This window comes from Patagioenas fasciata, chromosome 10, assembly GCF_037038585.1.
Source record: "Patagioenas fasciata isolate bPatFas1 chromosome 10, bPatFas1.hap1, whole genome shotgun sequence".
In the NCBI taxonomy this organism is placed as follows: domain Eukaryota; kingdom Metazoa; phylum Chordata; class Aves; order Columbiformes; family Columbidae; genus Patagioenas; species Patagioenas fasciata.
The window spans coordinates 12,495,208-12,514,128 of record NC_092529.1 but is presented as its reverse complement, the minus strand read 5'-3'; the positions used below and the strand labels follow the sequence as shown (position 1 = coordinate 12,514,128).

The 18,921-nt window shown below is 35.6% G+C and overlaps 1 protein-coding gene across 8 annotated transcripts in view; it reads right to left on the bottom strand.

The window, feature by feature from the left end:
• CACNA2D3 (calcium voltage-gated channel auxiliary subunit alpha2delta 3) overlaps window positions 1–18,921 on the bottom strand; it is a 481,484-nt gene that overhangs the window by 127,299 nt on the left and 335,264 nt on the right. For all 8 annotated transcript variants that reach the window (XR_010652035.2, XM_071813168.1, XM_071813170.1 and 5 more), the window contains one exon: window positions 15,737–15,870. Coding sequence is in view for 7 of the 8 variants with exons in the window: in XM_071813168.1 (XP_071669269.1) it covers window positions 15,737–15,870 (134 nt within the window). In the remaining variant the exon portion in view is untranslated. The remainder of the gene's footprint in view (window positions 1–15,736; window positions 15,871–18,921) is intronic.

Genomic DNA, 18,921 nt, shown 5'->3' with positions numbered 1-18,921 from the left:
AGTTTTGATAGTACAGCCATTTCTGTAGTTTCTGGGCTGCACCAAATTTAACAGCTCTACATAGCGAAGTTTGTGGTGGTTTGAAATGTTCAGACTCATCCTGTACATGTCACACACTGACTCCCAATTTGGTATTGAATGTATTAGAACTTCTACTTTTTGGAAATAATCTTTCAGGAAAAATGTGATATACTGTGGCAAGCATGTAGATCATGTACTTCACAGCAAGGAAGAAGCTGTCACACCTATCAGTGAAGCTCCTCAGAAAAGAATGAGACAAAAAGAACAGAACACTTAGCACCCACATGTGCCAGTTTTGCTATAATATAGGTTGGTTATTTATGGCATCGCATAATATAATTAAATGTAGAGGTAGGTAATGGTTTATTTAGATATATAAAGAAATGCAAAGCATTTCATACATTGCTAGGCAGGTTTCCACAGCTCTTCCCAAAAATGACAAAAACTTGGGAGAAAATAGAGAGAACATTCAAACTCTCATTTTGTAGCAGAAAATGTAAATTTTCTTATTTAAAATCTACTTACTCAGTTGCTGTAAGATAGAGCATTTAAATATTACCATTTGGGCAATTTTTCTTTCACAATCTATGCATTTATTCTCCACTTCCTAGAATCATGCAAGTACTAGAAACATAGTAGATAATTATACGCAGGCGTGGAGGAAGAAATAAAATGTAGCCTCCTACTGGGTTGTTCCTGATGTTAAGCTTTCGGCATAAATATTAAAAGAGTGACATAAACCTGTATCTTACTGAGTCAACATCTGTTGCATTTGATTTTTCAAGGGATTCAACACCAAATCCTTCTTTGTTCATATGATTGTTCTATTGTGCTACCACCTATTTTGCAGTATCTATAGCACACAAAGTACACCAGTCAGAGGAAATGAGTTATGAAATGTAGATGAAAACTACAGGTCTAGATCTCACTTTAAAAATAATTTTATAAAGATAGCAGGAGGGAAAGAAGTTAGCTCTTGTGAAATATGCAAAAAAGAAAACACAGGAGCTGCAAAGGTATTGGATTGGAATTAAGAAATAGAAAAGCACACTAAAAAATTACATATACATTCCAAATGTCTTTGTGACAAAATGGCTTCACGCTTTGAAGATTTTACACATTTTCTTCTTCAAAGAAAAGAAAAAAACAAAAACCAAAGACCAAACAGAACAACAAACCAAACCAACCAAAAAAAAAAACCCAAACAACTGAAAGAAGGGTCTTTGTACTGTAAAGACTTGTTCTGAATCAACAGGGAGAAGGAAAGGAGGAAGAGAAAATAGAATCAACTTCAGAAGATTAGGTGCATATATACGTACTAATTCATTTATTCATCTATTCTTACATAAACTCCCTTTCACATTTGGAAAAAGGGTAAATTCTTTGACAGTCCTAGAAATGAAAAAAACATTTCTTGAATCATAAATCCTTGTAGGAGCTAGACACACATCCTCTTTCTCCCACAATAAACCACGCTGGCCTCAAAGGAAAACCAAACAAGAGCCTTACCCAGTACCCATTAGAGTCAGTGAGAGTCTTGTAATTAGTTCAATGGGTTTTTGATCTTGCTCTATATTAAATCTTACTTGCTCTACATACCAATGGTATGTTGGTATGCTCTGCATACCAACATCTAAAGATAATATCTTTCTGAGGAAGAGTGGAAGCGTATTTGACTTAATGAATGTGTAAAACAATCTAGAATTTCTTCTAAAACTTAGATTTATTAATTGTGATTATTAGAATGTTACTCTGATTGTATTAAATGGGATCACAGTTCTAGAACAGACGTACTTTTCTACAGTCTATTTTGTAATCATCCATCACGATCTAAAAAGGGAATGGCTCTAAGAATTACCCAAATCACTCTTTTCTCCATCTTTATTCACAGGGTACCATTTCCTCTGCATGTCCAGAGCACTGCCTTGCCAAAAGAAGTGAAGGGTATCAGAAGACTCTGCTTCCATTCCCTTACTCTCTGCCCCTCTCCTTTACTCTCACAATCAAACAAAGAATTTTAGGGGTACAACTTAGAAATCTGAGAATCCTTTCTCCCTTGCTGCTGTGAGTATTCACAACCTAACAGGAGTGAAGGAATCCACCATGTTGAAATGTTTTTAGGACCTAGCTTTCAAAGTTTGTATTAAGCACAATTCATACCAGACATCCAGTTTAACTTTGTGGAATGTACATTTAATAATGAAGAAGAATCTTTTGCTGACATTTACTCTGTTACATGTAAACAGCATAATTTCAAGAGTAGTACACTTGGGACTCTGACCACAAAACATGCAATGGAGAAAACTATTGCGAATTACCTGATGTCTAGCAGTTTCCTGTAGAAGTAAACATTTTCTTATGTGCAGGGGACACTATTTAGAGGTGTGATGGCAAAACTGACCTACTAAAAGGTTTCTACATCATTCTGTCTCAAGGGCACAGGATTAATAATAAAAATATTTGTATTCTGTATAAAACTTGCCCTGACATCAATGGATGACACAACATATTTAAAATATTTAATTCAATATTATTTTGCTTTCCATTATCTTTATTTAAGCTTTTTTTTTTGTTGCAGTTGCTAATTTTTTTACTTTAGGATGAAAATGACAAACCTCTAATGGAAAAACAAAAGCTTTGGCTGATACTAGAACAAAACAAGGTACTTGCAAAACTACTGTGGAATGTTTAACACATCAACACACGGCAAAAAACAGGGAAAGTGTGGATTGACTTCAAATGACTGAAGTTCTACATGCAAAAACAAGACCAGAAGAATCAGGCATAGAGAAAAAACCAGCACTGAGAATCTCATTGGTAAGACTGTTACAGACAATAAAAGTAATCTATCTGCTTTTGATAATAGAGAACTAAATTGATCTTGTAAGAACATGAATCTGTGATGCAAAAGATTCTAGGAATGTCAAAGCAAACGAAAATTGAGCTGAGTTTGGGTGAGGGGAGGTTGTAATGAACTGGACTTTTTTTCTTGCTTACTTGCCTAGAAACAAGGCCTTCCAAAAAATTTTGAAATAAACTAGTTGATTCTAGAAACCTGATACAAAGACTGGAACCAGTACAGGCCTCTAAGTTCTGGAACCAATTATCTTTTAGAATTAAAATATTGAATATTTTTATAGAGGGAACAATCTGCTTTACTCGTTACCTAACAAACATATTCATAATAATAATTATTATATTTTATTATTTTATTTTTCCACCAATTTATCACTTCTAAATGAGCGAAACTCTTGTACAAATTTTGTATTTAGCTAGCACTTGAAGGCAATGTCAGAAACCAATGGCCCAGAACTGCTCTGAATGGAGCAGTATGCTGAAGGGTATAAAGAGATAGATACCATATGCTCATAAGATTATTTGAGCTGATAAAAAATAAGGGATGCATGTTAAAGGAAGAAAGAAGGCAAAATGTGGTATCACAATTTCATTGGCTGAGAAGAAATCCACAGATATGATATAATAGATCAAGTGCACTAGAAAGCAGTAGGAAAGGCAGCTTATGCACAGCTACTAAAGGAAAACTTCGGTTTTTCAAAGGCTATCACCTTTTCTCTTCTTTATCAGTTTGCCTTGGTAAGGGCAAAACAACAATGGATCCATCTTAAGGCACATCTGCAAAAGTTCAGATGAAACATAAAGAGAAAGAAGGAACAAGTTCTGTCAAAAGTACTGCCTAAAAGCTACAGTCAGAAACCCAGGAATGACGCTCAGATAGATGTGTAAATGTACTGGTTTGCTGTGTGAGGGAAGGAGGAATACTCCCTAAGCCTGCAAACAAATCTCCATGAAAATCATGTCCAAGGTTTGTATAAATATTTGAGAATCAAATGCCCAATATGTATTTTGAAAACAAGTTAACAATGTGCTAAAACACTGTGCTCTAGTAGCAAGGCGACTTGACCATCATGCGCCTCCAAATTAGAAACACATGTTTCAGGTTTGCAGGCATGAGTAAAGCAACTGATGTTATAAGCTACAGAGATGTACAAGATCAGAAGGCAGGTTTGTCTCTAATTGTTATAAATATTCTTTTTAAAACATATTATGAAACTAAGAATTTTTTTTTAAAAGAAGTTTTAAAAATGCTCCATCATTTAATATTGTGAAATCTCCTAATCTAACAATACATTCTCTTTTCTATAATATTTTTGTATCAATTTGGGGGTAGGTTGGCACCACAGATCTGGCCAGTGCCACCATTATAAATGATAAAATAGCATAATCAATGCTGCTGCTTCTTCATTAGCTGTGTTTTGAGGAACAGGTTCTGTCTTCATGCCTTTCTAATAAGTATGCGGCTAATGTATCTCACACTTCTAGATTTACACCAACATTTTATAGCTACACCTTACCAAAAAAGCCACTCAGCATTTCATGGACTCTTCACACTACAAGTTGAATTCATCAGGCTCTATAAAGATGCACTTGCTCTGTAGGAAGAGTTTCATTTCTCTTGGGGTTTTGTTTGTTTGTTTGTTTTTAAAAAAACTTTCTGTTGTCACTCTGAACAACTTGAAGGATCAGAGCTTCCTAAAAGCCAATTCGACCTGATGGCCAATACTAAGACTCTAATTTGTTGGAGGATCACAAATTTGAGAGCATCTCTAGATGATCTAAGTTAATTTAAAATATGCAGTTTCTCATTATTTAATACAATGCTGGTTTTGGCCTAAGGCTCTGTAAGTTGTATTGTTCCTTGGTATTAGTAAACCGTTTCTAATGTGTATTCTCTTGAAATATTTATGCGCCTCTAAATACTAATAAATACTACTGTAAAAAAAAAAAAAAAAAGTTCCTTAAAATAAATCCTTAAATGGAATGTCCCCATAGGCTTCTTGTGTCCTTAGAGTCCTTAGGGATTTTAATGGTTTACCTAGAACTAGGCAATGTAAAGTAATATTTAGGGTGGTTACATTTTCCTCACAAAAAATCTGACATCAGTATAGGTGAAATGGCTCTTATGAATTCCAGAGAAAACGCGAATGTTCTAAGCTTTCTCTGGCTGATCCTTATGCTGCTGAAGATCATGCATGTACCAACTGGTTAGATTGTCTTTCAACTAATCATTACGGAAAATGCCTGTGTGGAAGGAACTGATCTGACAAAACACAATGGTGTGCACAAAGGTCGTATGTCTTGCTGTCAAGCAGCAGGAACATCAGTAGTAAACATCCTGTTATTCCTTGGGCATAAAGTGTATTTATTAATAATTTCTCCAGAAATTACTAACTTCAAAGTAAATATTAATCATAATGACTGTAATAAACATTAACTTTAATGTGTATACTGTATTGTGCGCATGACTGAGTTGTATGTGAAATCACTAGTCTTTACAAAAAAGAGAACTGTAAATAACTAACAACTTCAGTATCTGCAGAACAATCTACAAATACATTATTTCTTTTTATTCTCTCTTCTTCTTTTCCTTTTTGCACTGAATTCTGCCACTGCAGCAATGCTCGAATGGCACCAATAATTTAATAAGTCTTTCTTATTATTTCAGGTTTTTACTCCAGCAATGCAGATAAAGTATATTTCTTCTTCACTGCCCTCATCCAGAAAGTCAATGACATACATGAATGAGATCAAAGAATGGGATTCTGTACATTATACTAAACTCACTGCTTTCCTACTTTATCATTTACCCTAAAAAAACACGGTTTGTGAAAACTAAAGACTAAACAGAGAGGGGAAAAAGGTAATATATCTGACAAGATAGCTACAATTTCCCTATAATTAACTCAATTTCACTCAGAATGGAGACAGTAAGATCGCTGTTATCAGCTGTGAATGTCTTTAAGAAGTTCACTAAGAATAGACATCTCCTCCTAAATGTTGGATCCACCATAGCATATAGAGATCTGGAAACAAATTCTCCCTGTAGTTAGTGACATGTCACCTTTTGATTTTATTTCTGTGTCACAAAAAAAACCCACAAAATTCCCTGTGAAACAAGCTGGAAATGAAAAGCATTTTCTGTCCCCTCACCTAAAGGCACTGTATGCCAATGGCAGACGGCAGCTGGAAATGGTCCCAAGCTGCTCTATCTCCAGCGTGCAGGTGTCTGCAAATGAGACCAGTACCCTTTTGGCATGAATGTGCCTGTTAATCAAATTCAACAACAGAGCAATTCTCTGTAATTCGTATGTAGTAACTGGTGGGAGAACATCCAGCAGGCAAAACCTACAGACATTTGTAATTCTATGGCTTCTTTTTCACATATATCCATCCAATCAGTTTTCATATGAGAAGAAACAGTAATTTGGTGCAAAGGAATCATGTCACAAGACACACCATGTCTGCAGCAAAGAAAAGCTTAACAATTCACAGTGAAGTCCTAACATAATGTCATTGTACTTGACAGCTCTCAAAACAGCAAAACGTGCTCTTTTAACATACAAACCTTACCAAATTTTCTGATTTCCAAAATTGAATCCCAAGATGTGTTTTGTGAATGTAACTGTTTTGAAACAGTATTAGAGCTGTAAATATTGGATTGCCCAAATACTTCCATGAGATTAAATTTAACCAAACACAAGCATGGGCTCCGTGATTCTTAAGACATGAATAAAGAACACTTCTGTGGGAACCCTGTAGAACACTACCATTTGAAGGAACTGAACATGCATTTGTGCATGTTTTTACATACCGTCCTTCATACTTGAGATCTCATAGACCAATAACTGCTTATTGCGTTGACCTCTACTGTCTTACTGTGTCCTTACACTCTCTGCCCTTGCTAAGCAACTGGTGATTCTTACCTATTACTTTGAATGCAAATTATACGAGTAAGGTATCATTATTTAATCCTGTCATCATACATCATCTACTGTAGTAGGACTTCAGTGGTTTATTAGAATTTGCAGGTCTTAATTATAGTGTCAGCAACGGTCAGTGACAAAATTGAAGTCAGTGATGTGAAGAAGTATAAAATCCACATTAAAATGATCAGTAAAATCTAAAACCAAGAGTGACCTTAGAAAACAGTAAAAGATTATGTGGAGAGTCACAGCATTTTGTAGGAAAGGAAATGGAAACAGAAGAACATTACTTGAGAATTACATTGTACAAGAACAAGCTGATGTAGTTATCGGGAAAAACTGTTTGGATCCACTGTTTGGTTATTTTTTGAAAAAAATCGTGATCAAATACAACAAAGTTTGTAAAATGTAATTTAGTTTAAACATCAGAATATGGAAATGAAAAGGTAGAAGAATGTTAGAAAGATGTCAAAGCACTTAAACATAGTAAAACTTCCTCTTGTCCTTTGAAACATGATTTAAAATCAAAAAGTAAATAGCACTAAAATATTCCTATAGTTCTCAAATTCTGAGAATATTTCAAAAAGGCATTAGTTTTCACTCTGTTTAAAGCAATATGTCTGTAGGAACTACTCTGATTTGAAATTAGATATTTAATCTCTCTGTGCTCCAGTGATGACACATGAACAGAGAGTAAGGTCAAAATGTAGTTACCCGATCATATAAAATATTAGAAAAGAGAATCAATATATAGATAAAGCCAAGATGTAACTGTTCTGATTTCACATTTAACATAATGCTTGTCTTATTTGCACCACACTGTGAGCAGAGCTGCTTAAGACCTAGCTTTGCTGTGGCATTACAGCTGCTTGCTGATGTCGCAGGAAGAAGATAAAGATAAGTTCTATATCAAAGCCTCCAAATGCAAAGAGCTTTAAAATGCATTTAAAGAAATCAATTGCATATCTCAAAGATTGAAAAAGTAAAATTTGCATTCTGCACTTCTCATGTAAATGTACACTAGGAAAAATAATTATAATAGTAATCCATTTCAATGGAAATAAAGTACTGTAATATTTATAGTCTGTGCCAGAGTTATAATGACTGTGAGGCGAGAAGTGAAGTGTCTCAGCATGTTCCACATGTTTTTAACACTGTTTCGAAAGGCTCTGGAGGCTATTAAATTTAATGAACCCATCTGCTATGAAATAGAGGTCCAAACATAATCAGTTTTCTCAGTGCCATATAATACAGATGGCATTCCATGTTCCACATCCCCAGCAGGAAATTTTATGTTCCTCTTTAAGTGCAGGACTTTTGTTTTTGTTTTTGATGTTTTAAACATCTTTTTGATGTATCACATATAGCATTTTATAGTGCAAATACCATATACAGCAATACACATGAAAAGTGTTAATTCATCAAAATAAAAATTGCTATTTCCTTACAGCATTTTTTTCTAGTGACTTTGACAACTACCAATTAGCTCTCTGTAGTAATATTCTTTGCCTAATGCAATCACTGAAAATTGCCCTAATAGTTCCAGCACTAGCAGTAGAGTAAAACAAACATGTAATTTATCAAATGAAATATACTTCGAAAGCTGAAAGTTACACATATACATACGTACATGCACATAGGTGCTATCTCTGCTTATGCATGTCCGCATTTGTATATGCTGTGTTTGCATGGAACAATGCACAAATTCTTATTTAAAGTACCTATATTCCCACTAGGTCACTATGAACTTTATTTTCCTTCACACACCCCAATTTTCATTTCAAGGGTCTCAATTTGTGTGTTTTATTGAGACACATGGCACCGTGACTCTTGTGCTGGTGTGTGAGCAAGAGCTCTAAACTGAAATTCCAGTGGCAGAGCATTCCTTGCACTGTTAGCACCCTGCTGCCTAACCTAAGTAAATCAGATGTGCATTTTCTAACACAAAAGAACAACATGCATTGTTACTTTGAGCTGCATGTGAAAGATAATGAGAGTGCATTAATTCTATTCAGTTGAGAGGTTTTCTCATTTACTATCTTGAGCGCTCATTATGTTTTGACTTTTGACACAGATCTTACTGCATTTGAAACAGTTAATGTTGTTAATGGTATTTCATTTATTCTAGAGTCAGCAGTAAAACAAACAGATTAGAAATGTTTGGGACAAAATGAGAACACTTAATTGTGGAAACTGGAAATTTTGGCCACAGAATTCATGAAAGTCATGGTTCAAAGATTTTTTTTTTTTTTAATTTGAATGTCAATTGAGATTTCCACTGGCAGCCTGCTAATCATCAGCATAAAAAGATGTTGCACCTATGTATAAATAGGTGCATAATCTTATTTTATGTACAAGTAGCTGCATTGATCACCACTTTTAATGCTTCAAGCACTGTCCCAGATCTATAAGATCCCAGTGCAAATACAGCAGACCATAATTGCTGGACCAGATGGTCTGCAACTTCAAACTGCAATCATGCTCTTACAGAAGCTTTGAAAAAGATGAAATGGTCTGAGCTGTTATATATTTCCAGGAAAATTAATCCAGACTGAAGTGCTGATAAGAAGGCATTCCTTGGGCTACTTTCTACTTTTTCTCCCATACCAGATTCTTCAAAAGACCACTGCACATTTGTAGGAGACAAAGCAGAGCTTGAAGAACCTTATTTTAAGAACAAACCTACCTGATGGAAAGTCTGATATCGGTGCATAGGATTTTCCTTCCCTACCCCAATTCACTTAAATGTCAAAATAAGAAAAGGAAATTCTCATGGGAACCTCAAAGTCAGTCAGTGGTGATGACATGCTCTGATAAAGAGCTGTAAATTATTAGAGATTAAGAGATACTGGTCACAAAGGGACGGTTAGAGCATGTAACCAAGTCCAAGTGGGACTGGGAAAAAAAGTAGCACAGATTTCTAGTTTTTAAAACATTAAAGAAAAAAACAAACAACCAAACCCTGCCTGTGTGTAAGCTTTCTTTTCACAGTTGCTGATTAATGACATTTCCTGGCATTCAGTTCTGCAGTGATTACCAATATTTACTTGCTGTAGACATACATGAGCATTCTGAACACTCTGATGCATTTTAATGCACTCCAGTACTACAATCTAAAAGTTAGTTTTGAAATAGAGGCCAAGGGAACATTTTACTGTGATAAAAATGCTAATTATACCCACTTATTATAATAGTACAATTAACTTGTGCCACCAAAAGTATTTGAAGATATCGCAGGGAATAGAAGCTAGTGGAAATGGGGTACTATTTAATTTTTTGTTACTTCATAAAAGCTCTTCTGTGCATTGAACATAAAGAAAACTGTGTAAATGGAAGAAGCACTAAACAGTGTTTTTATACCACACCAGAAACTCCTGGATGGAAATAATGTCAGCAAAATAGCTTTTAGTCTGTAGGACTTGCTGTTATATCTCTGTATATTATACACAGGACTTCATGTATACAGCTTCCCTTGCTTCTCTGGAACTGGCTCGGAATTCATCCTTTGAAAAATAACTGCATCCCAGAATTCAAATTTCCATACTTAAAACATTTGAATTCTGATACAATAGCTATCTGAGAAATGTGAGCTTCCTATATTTCCTACTGAATTTCTCCAAGCAACCTGAACCAGAGTAAAAAGTATGCCTACATAGCACTTGAATTTTTTTTAGGGATGAAGATTAATAAATTGAAATTGTTTTACCATATATGTAATAACATTATTGTAACATACATCATAAGCATTTCAGAAGTACTTAGGCTAGGCTTTAGCTCAGTGGAGCTACCTCAATTTACTGCCTCCGTAAGACAAAAGAAGGTTCTTGGACAGGTTGCCTAACTAGCACAGTATCAGCCTCTTCATCAGAAAATATTTCAAAAAAAAAAAAATCCTGCTTCAAAAAAAGAAAGTAGGGATATAATTTTTGGGGGGGTTATGTTGTTGGTTTTGTTTGGTTTGTTCTTCTTTTTTAATAGCAATTGTAGAATTGAACTAAAATCCATAAATTAATATATGTCTATGAGAAGGTGGAGAAGGTGGAAGAATCAACATACAGTACCTTTAACATCGAAGAAAAGTATAAAGAGTAAATACCACTTAGCATTCATATTATGACAGATCATGACCTGTAATGACTCAGAACACTTTTTTCTAAAAAAACCCCTAACTCTTAAATTCTGAAGCACTGTCCAGTCATCTCAAAATATTAAATGAAACAATAATTTGCTCTTTTTATGTAAAGGAGTCTTCTGAGATAACATGGTAACATATGCCTTAATCTGTTCACAGCTTGAAACTAATAGCCTGAAGGAGATGAACCCAATGGTACATTAGATCCAGAGAATATTTTCAGGTACATTTATGTGAAAAAAATTTCACCAAGAATAGTCAAAGGTCCAAGTAGGTCAAATTATACGCTCCAATAAACAAATTCTCAATCACAAGGTTTTAAACAGTGGGAACTCAGTAGTCAGTCCAGTCTTTTTTTCTTCATTTCCTGCAGCAAAAAGTAATGTTTCTCCACATTCCAGATGTTACCAAGAGTTAAGGGCTTCTGTGCTTTATAGATGATTACCTATAATCCCAAGGGACTACCTCTATGTATTATTTCACTTGACTATTCTGATGCCCAGGTAATTTTCATTTCCCACACAGTATATTCACTTGTATTGATTTACTATAGATGTACATATGTTTAAAAGAAGTCTTTGGTCGCTTTAAAATTGTTCCCTCTCAGAAATACTTTAATACTTTTAGAATTAATACCTAGTCCGGAAAAAGTACATTTGGAAGCTTTCATTTAGAAATTCAGCTATGTTTTTATAAGAACCCATCAAGGTATTTTATTTTCTGACACATTATGTACTTGCAGGCCTTAGTGATGTTGAAGCAGCAATATCAGATAGCAATGTAACCTGCTTTTGAGGCAAAAAAGTTCCATTGAGGCTGATCTGCTGGAATGTAGTCCAGACCTCAATGTTTATGCCTCACTGTGCACAGGTCCCATCTGCAACCATCCAAGCTGGCCCTTACAGCACCTATAGGCTATACAGTTGAATGCAAACATGTAGTAAGACAATCACCTCTCCTGTTTGACTCCACAATCGAGAATCGTCTGCCTGTCCCCTCACTCTGGACAGTCCGAACACCCTTTCCCATCTAATTGCACACATCCAACAAACTTACTGCTAGCATGTATCAAACTGCTGACTACAGAAGCACAAATGGAAAAGAGACCAAGCTCAGAGAAAAGCGTGGAATTCGGGATCAGAGGACTCTGAATCATAAGACTAGGCACTGGATGGTGTAAATCACATACTTCCATCCCAACATTTCAGGCTAAAGGTACAGGCAGCACTTAAGCTACAAGCCTATTACAGGACTGGCACTCCAACTATTGTGAAGCTGACTTTACAACTAGCCCAAGATAAGCCTGTAAAGACTATTTCTCAAGTGAATGACTAAACCAAGTACAATGAAGAATCATCCTAGTTTTCCACAGACCTAAGTTGAAATGATTTCAGAAATCCATAAGGTTTCTCTTAGAGTCAGTGACACCTCCTAAGATTACATCACTTGTATGTCAAAAGACCTTTTTTTTTTTTGAAAGTAATGAGGCTTTGAGTCACTGACAGTGTTTCCAACATGAAATCCTGGATTTAAGGGAAGAAACATGAAGAATTTTCTGATGGAGGGTAACTAAAACTGACCCAAAGAGCTGGCTGGTTACTTCTTCAAAAAGACAGGAAACTCTGGAGACAACAAAGTCTACGGGCAGCAAAAAAGAAGCCAGTTCAGCTGCCTGTGAAGCAAGGAGTCATCCAGAGAGATCTAGTCTCAGTTACTTTATAATCCCTTCATCTATCAGAGGCGCAATCCTACCAGTGCCAAAGGCAACACAGACCTAACGTACATATAGGTTCCTCCACGTTACGTTTTCTGCATGCGGTATCTTGTCAGGGATTTCCAGTTCTATAAATGCTTTTTTTTTTTTTCTAACAGTAGGAAGCACCTCAGAGTGTCAAAGCTAGGCTGAAGAGGCAGCTGTATGAACATTTTGCAGACATCCTCTTACAGGAAAGGTGAACAGATGCAGGAATCAGATGCCTTGTTTTAGTAGCAAAATGCTTCTGGGAACATTCCTAAATGGTATCAAACACTTAAATGGCCTAACTTCTGGCTTTCACAGATGACTTTGACCTGCACAAATATTGGATGAGAACAAGCTGGGGCATCAGGGGAAATGTTTTGTATCCTAAGACTATTCCTGTCCAGCTTCTTTCTGTCTGGCTCCTAGTATGTTCCAGCCTCATGGTGCTTGTTCAGAAACAGCCCAGCTGGCCAATTAGCTCTGATATTTGGTGAGAAGGGAATGGTGGAGTACACTTCATCCTGTTAGGGCACAGTGACACTGATTACAACCATGTATATGTAGCCCTGAGAATCTAGCGATGACTGTTCTGACACAGCTGGATGACAAGAACATTTAAGTCTTCCGGAAATACACTCCTAACCTGGCAAGGTCTAAGAAGCAGCAGCCATGGTGAAGCGGGGACACAAACTGTTTGTGAAAATCAACGAGTTATGTGATGCAGAGGATTATTTAGATGGCACTTCCAATGTCAAAACACTAGAGATTGCCAGGAAATCTATCTCTGAAAATAGCTCTCAGGCAGCTTTAGCTGAGGCAAAAGCACATCTGGTTTGTTACAGGGTTCTCTTCATTGCTATTTCCAGAGTTTTGTATGTGACTACCCTAATTTATCCTGTTGCTTTGTCTATGAGATTTTTTGAGAGGAGGAGGATGGTAGAGGGAGCAGAAAGGTAGTTTGCAACTAAGCAGATCACTGGATTCTATTTTTAAATCTCTTCCTACAGCATCCAGCTCATTAGGGTCCTGAGTGGAGTTGTCAGACCCTTAAAATATGTGTGTGCATGTGAGTATGTATGTAAGTGTGTGTGTAGAGTGACATCAATTAGCCTAGTCAAGAGAGTGAGAAAAGAATAGAAAGAAGAACCTAGAAGTATTTTATTCTGATTGCACTAAATCAGCTTTTGTTTGGATTTAAACAGTTCCTTTATTCAAATATGTAAGAGCACCATTGTTTTTTATTTTCCCATTTTCTGAGATTCCTTCTCTATGCTCCCTCTAGTGTTCTTAAATTCACTTGCATTTACTCGCCCCTGCTGTATCCATTTAGTATTTCACACCACATTAAGTTGTTCATTTTCCTTAGCCTTTCCATAACCTGCGGGAGAATCACTGAAATTTAGACTAACTTTTCTGAATATTTTTCTCCCTGCAATAATCAAAGAAATACAGATTAACAGATGAAAGAGAGAATAAAGTGTAAAATTAATTGTGAAACAGCATTTTGTACTTTGTTGGTAGGGAGGACTTGGTGCTCAGAAAGGACAAAGATTTTATTTGCAACACTTTCAGTGCAAGGTTCATAGGTGAAGGACAAAGAGGAGACTTGCACTAAAACACCACTTACATGGATCTCTTCCTGCTTCTCTCTCTAGCAAATACTCAAACTCTCTTCAACACACACACACACTGATTACTTTAAGCATATAAAAGCAAGAAGCGAATAAGAAATAGGCTTTCCTAGTCATCTCCTCAGTTCCAGGGATGCCCTGAAGGGACAGTGATAACAGGTAGTTTCTGTTCATCTCAACCTTATGTTTCAGTAGAAGAGAACAAAGAGGAGACTGGATGCAAATGTTCTTTAAAAAAAGGAAATAGAGATAAGTTCACGCTAAAGCAATATTTCGAAGCAACTTTTTGTTTTGCCTTCATAACTACAGTTTTGGTATTTATTTTACACTACTCTACCCATGGCCACAACTGAAGAATAGAAAAGACCCAATCAAATGTGAAAATGCAGCAAAGCTCTATTTGCAGGTTATTTTTTTGCCTAGAATATGTTTGTATTGATTTAAAACTAAACCTTCTAGAAGCATTATAGACTCAAAACAAACAAAGAAACAACACCCCCTAAATATGAAAGTGAAGATTATTAGATTCTCCTGTCTTGCCCCATCTTCATGAAAGTAAAGATTTAAAACGAAAAGAAACAAACAGCTTCGCCACCAGTCATCTGTAATCTTGCATTCATTATATTGAATACTTGGCAACACTCATAATAATGAGACATATTTTCTGCAAACTCTTGTTCTATGGATAATATACAAACCAAAATATATTAATTGGATCAAAAGAAACATAATAAGAAAAAGAAAGTTGATTAAAAAAAAAATTTCAGACCAATCCATGAAATTGAACAACCTTTATCTACAAATCTGATGATTTACCACAGCAGATACAGAAGTATCATGAGTGCTCAGTCACTGCATAAAAATGTTCTGTTTCAACTCTAATGTTTCACAAGAATGTCAAAATCGGACATTTACAACAATTTTGTTAGCATATCACCCATTCAATCCACTTTCAAAGGCATAATCTTCTCATTTTTCTTCCACAAGACTCTACAGCTGTCCCCTAGACGCTGACCCAACTTCATGTACTAAAAATACTGATTCTTGTCAGTCTATGCTTTTATACTGACATATTCATTGACATGTTAAAACATTAGAAAAAGTGGTTACTCAGTCTAAACAACCTCTGTTCAATGCCCATTTTTGATTAATAAAGGTACATTTGGAGGTCAAAAATTTTAAATTATGCTGGTTACTCATGTTTGTTTCATTATTTTCTATATAATTCACAATGTATAAATAAAGTTCAGTAATCTTGAATTCCTTACTTGTAACATAAAGATATCAAGTTATGATTCCTACACTGAATTATCACATTAGAGACATAGAAAGCAGATGCACAATTAGTGTTTCTACCACAACAACTGTGCTCCTAATTCCTCACTATATGCAGTAAGCCTATATTAAATGCTTTATCATGCAGACTTACAGTGCTGTCAATATACGCTTCAGTCCATACCACATCATGCTCTTGGTCAATAACCTTTGGTCGGCTAAGAACGTGGAGATATTCCATGACATTCTCTTGAACATCAGCTAAGGTAGAGATCTGAGTAAAAAACCCTGTGAATAGACACAATTCTAAGTTATAAACCAGGCAGAACAAAGTAACGAAGACTGTGACAAAGAATACGATGTGGTTTATGTTTGTTATGTTTTCTGCTTGTTTATTTCCAAAGAAGAAATGCAAAAAAGGAATGTTTCATAAAAAGCAGCCTTGAACAGTAACAATTCGTGAAAACACAGAAGTCTGTTAAACCTTTGGCCAGTCTTGAAGGACTGGGTTCCCAACATTGCTATGAACAACTGCACTGCCTGTCCTAAACTCTTTATTTCAAGAAAATTTTGTTGTTTAATGGTAAAGAAGTTTGAGGGTATTTTTTTAAATGCTGCATACTTTAAAAGTTAGAACTGGTATTAACTTTGTCCAACAATGTCTCACTCAGTTTGTCCAGTTTCAAGGAACATTACAGATTAGAACTACAGTAACAGGTAAGTAGTTGTATATGCTCTAAAATGCTTATCCTTATAGGATATGCCTAAACATCAGATAATAGTAATAAGTTATTTACAAATGGCAGGTCTAGACTACAACTAGAATTGCTTGGTTTAGTGATCACAGCTTTGTTAATCCTTTAAAACATCTACAACCTGACAGCACTGACAAGAGCAGAGGCCACAGCTATCTGAGCTGTCACCACTTCCTTTTCAGAGCTTAGATATCAAGTATCTTTATACATCACAAACTTGGCATCTGGAGCCCACATCACGCAATGGTGACGAAGGACTGACAAATTTCAAGGCTACAGTTTCATCAAGCCTTATTTAAATGCATCACTTCCCTTTCATATACTTTCCTTTTCTTTAACGAGAAAAGGCCAATATAGAATTTTCATGAAAGAGGCCTTGCTACAATTTTAGCGTTATGACAAGATCACAACTCCTGTGGAGCTGGAATAGGGCTTCAAAATAGAGCTTTTTTCTGTCTGAGGTTCTGAAAGCTTTTTCAGCTGTACAGTAAGCTTAATTAGGAAATCTATGAATTGTTGGCTTATAACATTTATGGAAAAAAAGCAATGTGTAGATTACTCTTTCTGAAATGCTGACTGCTCCAATTTTGAGACTGCTGAGTCTCCCAAGTCAAAGTATGGTTTTTCCTTCCTGGGAGTAACAAGGGACACTTCACTATCTGGTCCTTTTAATTTGTTCTAAATGTCAATACATAGTCAAAATATGATTATTTGTCATATGAGCTATTCATATAGAGAATCTCATAAATTATATATATATGTATGTATATATGCACACTCTGGTTTATAATGCTTTTAATCAAGGATTCGAAATACTACAGAACTGTGTGGATCACTCACTTTATAGGTGACTTCCTACATTTTCCTAAAGCAGTTCAGAGTGCTTGAATTTTGGTATGTCTCATTTCAGAAAGCTTAAAAGAGATCGATATTCAGAGGCCATATTTAGCACTGTTCACATGTTTCAAGTTACATACTCAAAAGCACAGGCCATTCAGAAATTCAGAAAAATCAAACCAGCACAAATACACTAATCTGCCTTTTTCCTTTCTTCCTCCATCTTAGACCAGCGTACAATCGCTGTGAGGACTAACACACTAAAAGGAAAGAACACACCAACTCTGATCATTTCCCTGTAGATTTAAGGCAGGGGACCTCCATGTACGTTCATCTCTCCTTTTAGCAAACGCATACTTTCGGTTGTCCTCACGGACAAGTTTTCAGTTGTCCTTAAGAGCAGTCTTAGTGACTGTTTTGTTTCAGTGTTTTCTACTCAATCTTGCCTCATCACTCCAATACTGTTTGTTGTGTTGAGCTCATGTACTATTCAGTACATGTTATGCCAGTATTTGCACTTCTCTTACAACAGTGTGCAAAATTACAGTTGGAGCAGAGATCGGCTTGCACTGAGTTGTGTACAATGAATAGGACACCACCTGCACTTAAACACTAACTATATATATAAACATAGTAAATAATGCCTGAAAAGTCAGAGTAGATAAACTACCTGAAAAAAATGTGTATTGTATCCAAAGGGATAGAAAGGTATTTTTTAATCATGCAGTATTTTCTTACCCTTTCAGGTTGAAATCACAGTTAGTTAACAGTTTTTAATGTCATACTTCATTAAAATCAAAACCTTAAAGATTCATTTAAGAAGCTCCTGGATGTCTATGCCTGGAAAATTCTTTAATCACAGACTATAAATTACCTCTGCTTTCTGATTGCCTCCTACAACATTTCAATGTCAGTTTTTCAAGTGAAAAAATTTATCTAGATTACACAAACAAAAAGAGGGAGGAGGGGAACAAAAACAACCCAAACAAACAAAAAACAAACAAACAAGGAAACCAAACAAAAACCAGAAACAAACAAAAACAAAAAGCAAAACCACAAAAAAAAAGAACAATCTGAAACACTTCAGTGTTGTACCAATATAGGTTTAAACATGTTACAAGACACTGATAATACTACTGGATTTTTTTTTTTTATTTTATTTTCTTCTTTTTCTTCATTAAGAAGACATCCATCTGGACCAGGTACAGCCTACATGAGCAGACACACCTACTTGAGCAAACATACTTGCAAACCATATCTCTTAATTGCACAATAAACAGTTTTTAGCCTAATTTCCTAAAACTAAGAGATTTTAAGTCTGAATCAATTTCATATAAAACCAATTTTGTATAAACTTCACAAAGAATAAAGGTCTCAAAGACAAGTGAAAATTTGCCACCATCCTAAGACAGAAAGAAGTGACATTGAACATCCTATTTTGGAGCAGCCAGATGGTAGATCAGCGCACGTGGACTGGCATGCTCATCGTTGCAGGCCAGCCATGCTGTGCTCCTTGCCCAGTGAGTACGACAGCTGATGAAGTCAAGGTTAGCAAGTGGAAGAAAAGGGATTAGTGTGAAAAAAAATCCTATTTTTTAATTGTATCTGTGTTTCACGGATTTATTCATATATCAGGCTGCAACAGACAAAAGGTTGAAAGAATGTGTTAGAGATTTTATTCCTTTTTAATCAGGTTGCTTCATATAACTGAATTGAGTGAAATGTAAGAATTGCTGCTAAAGATATG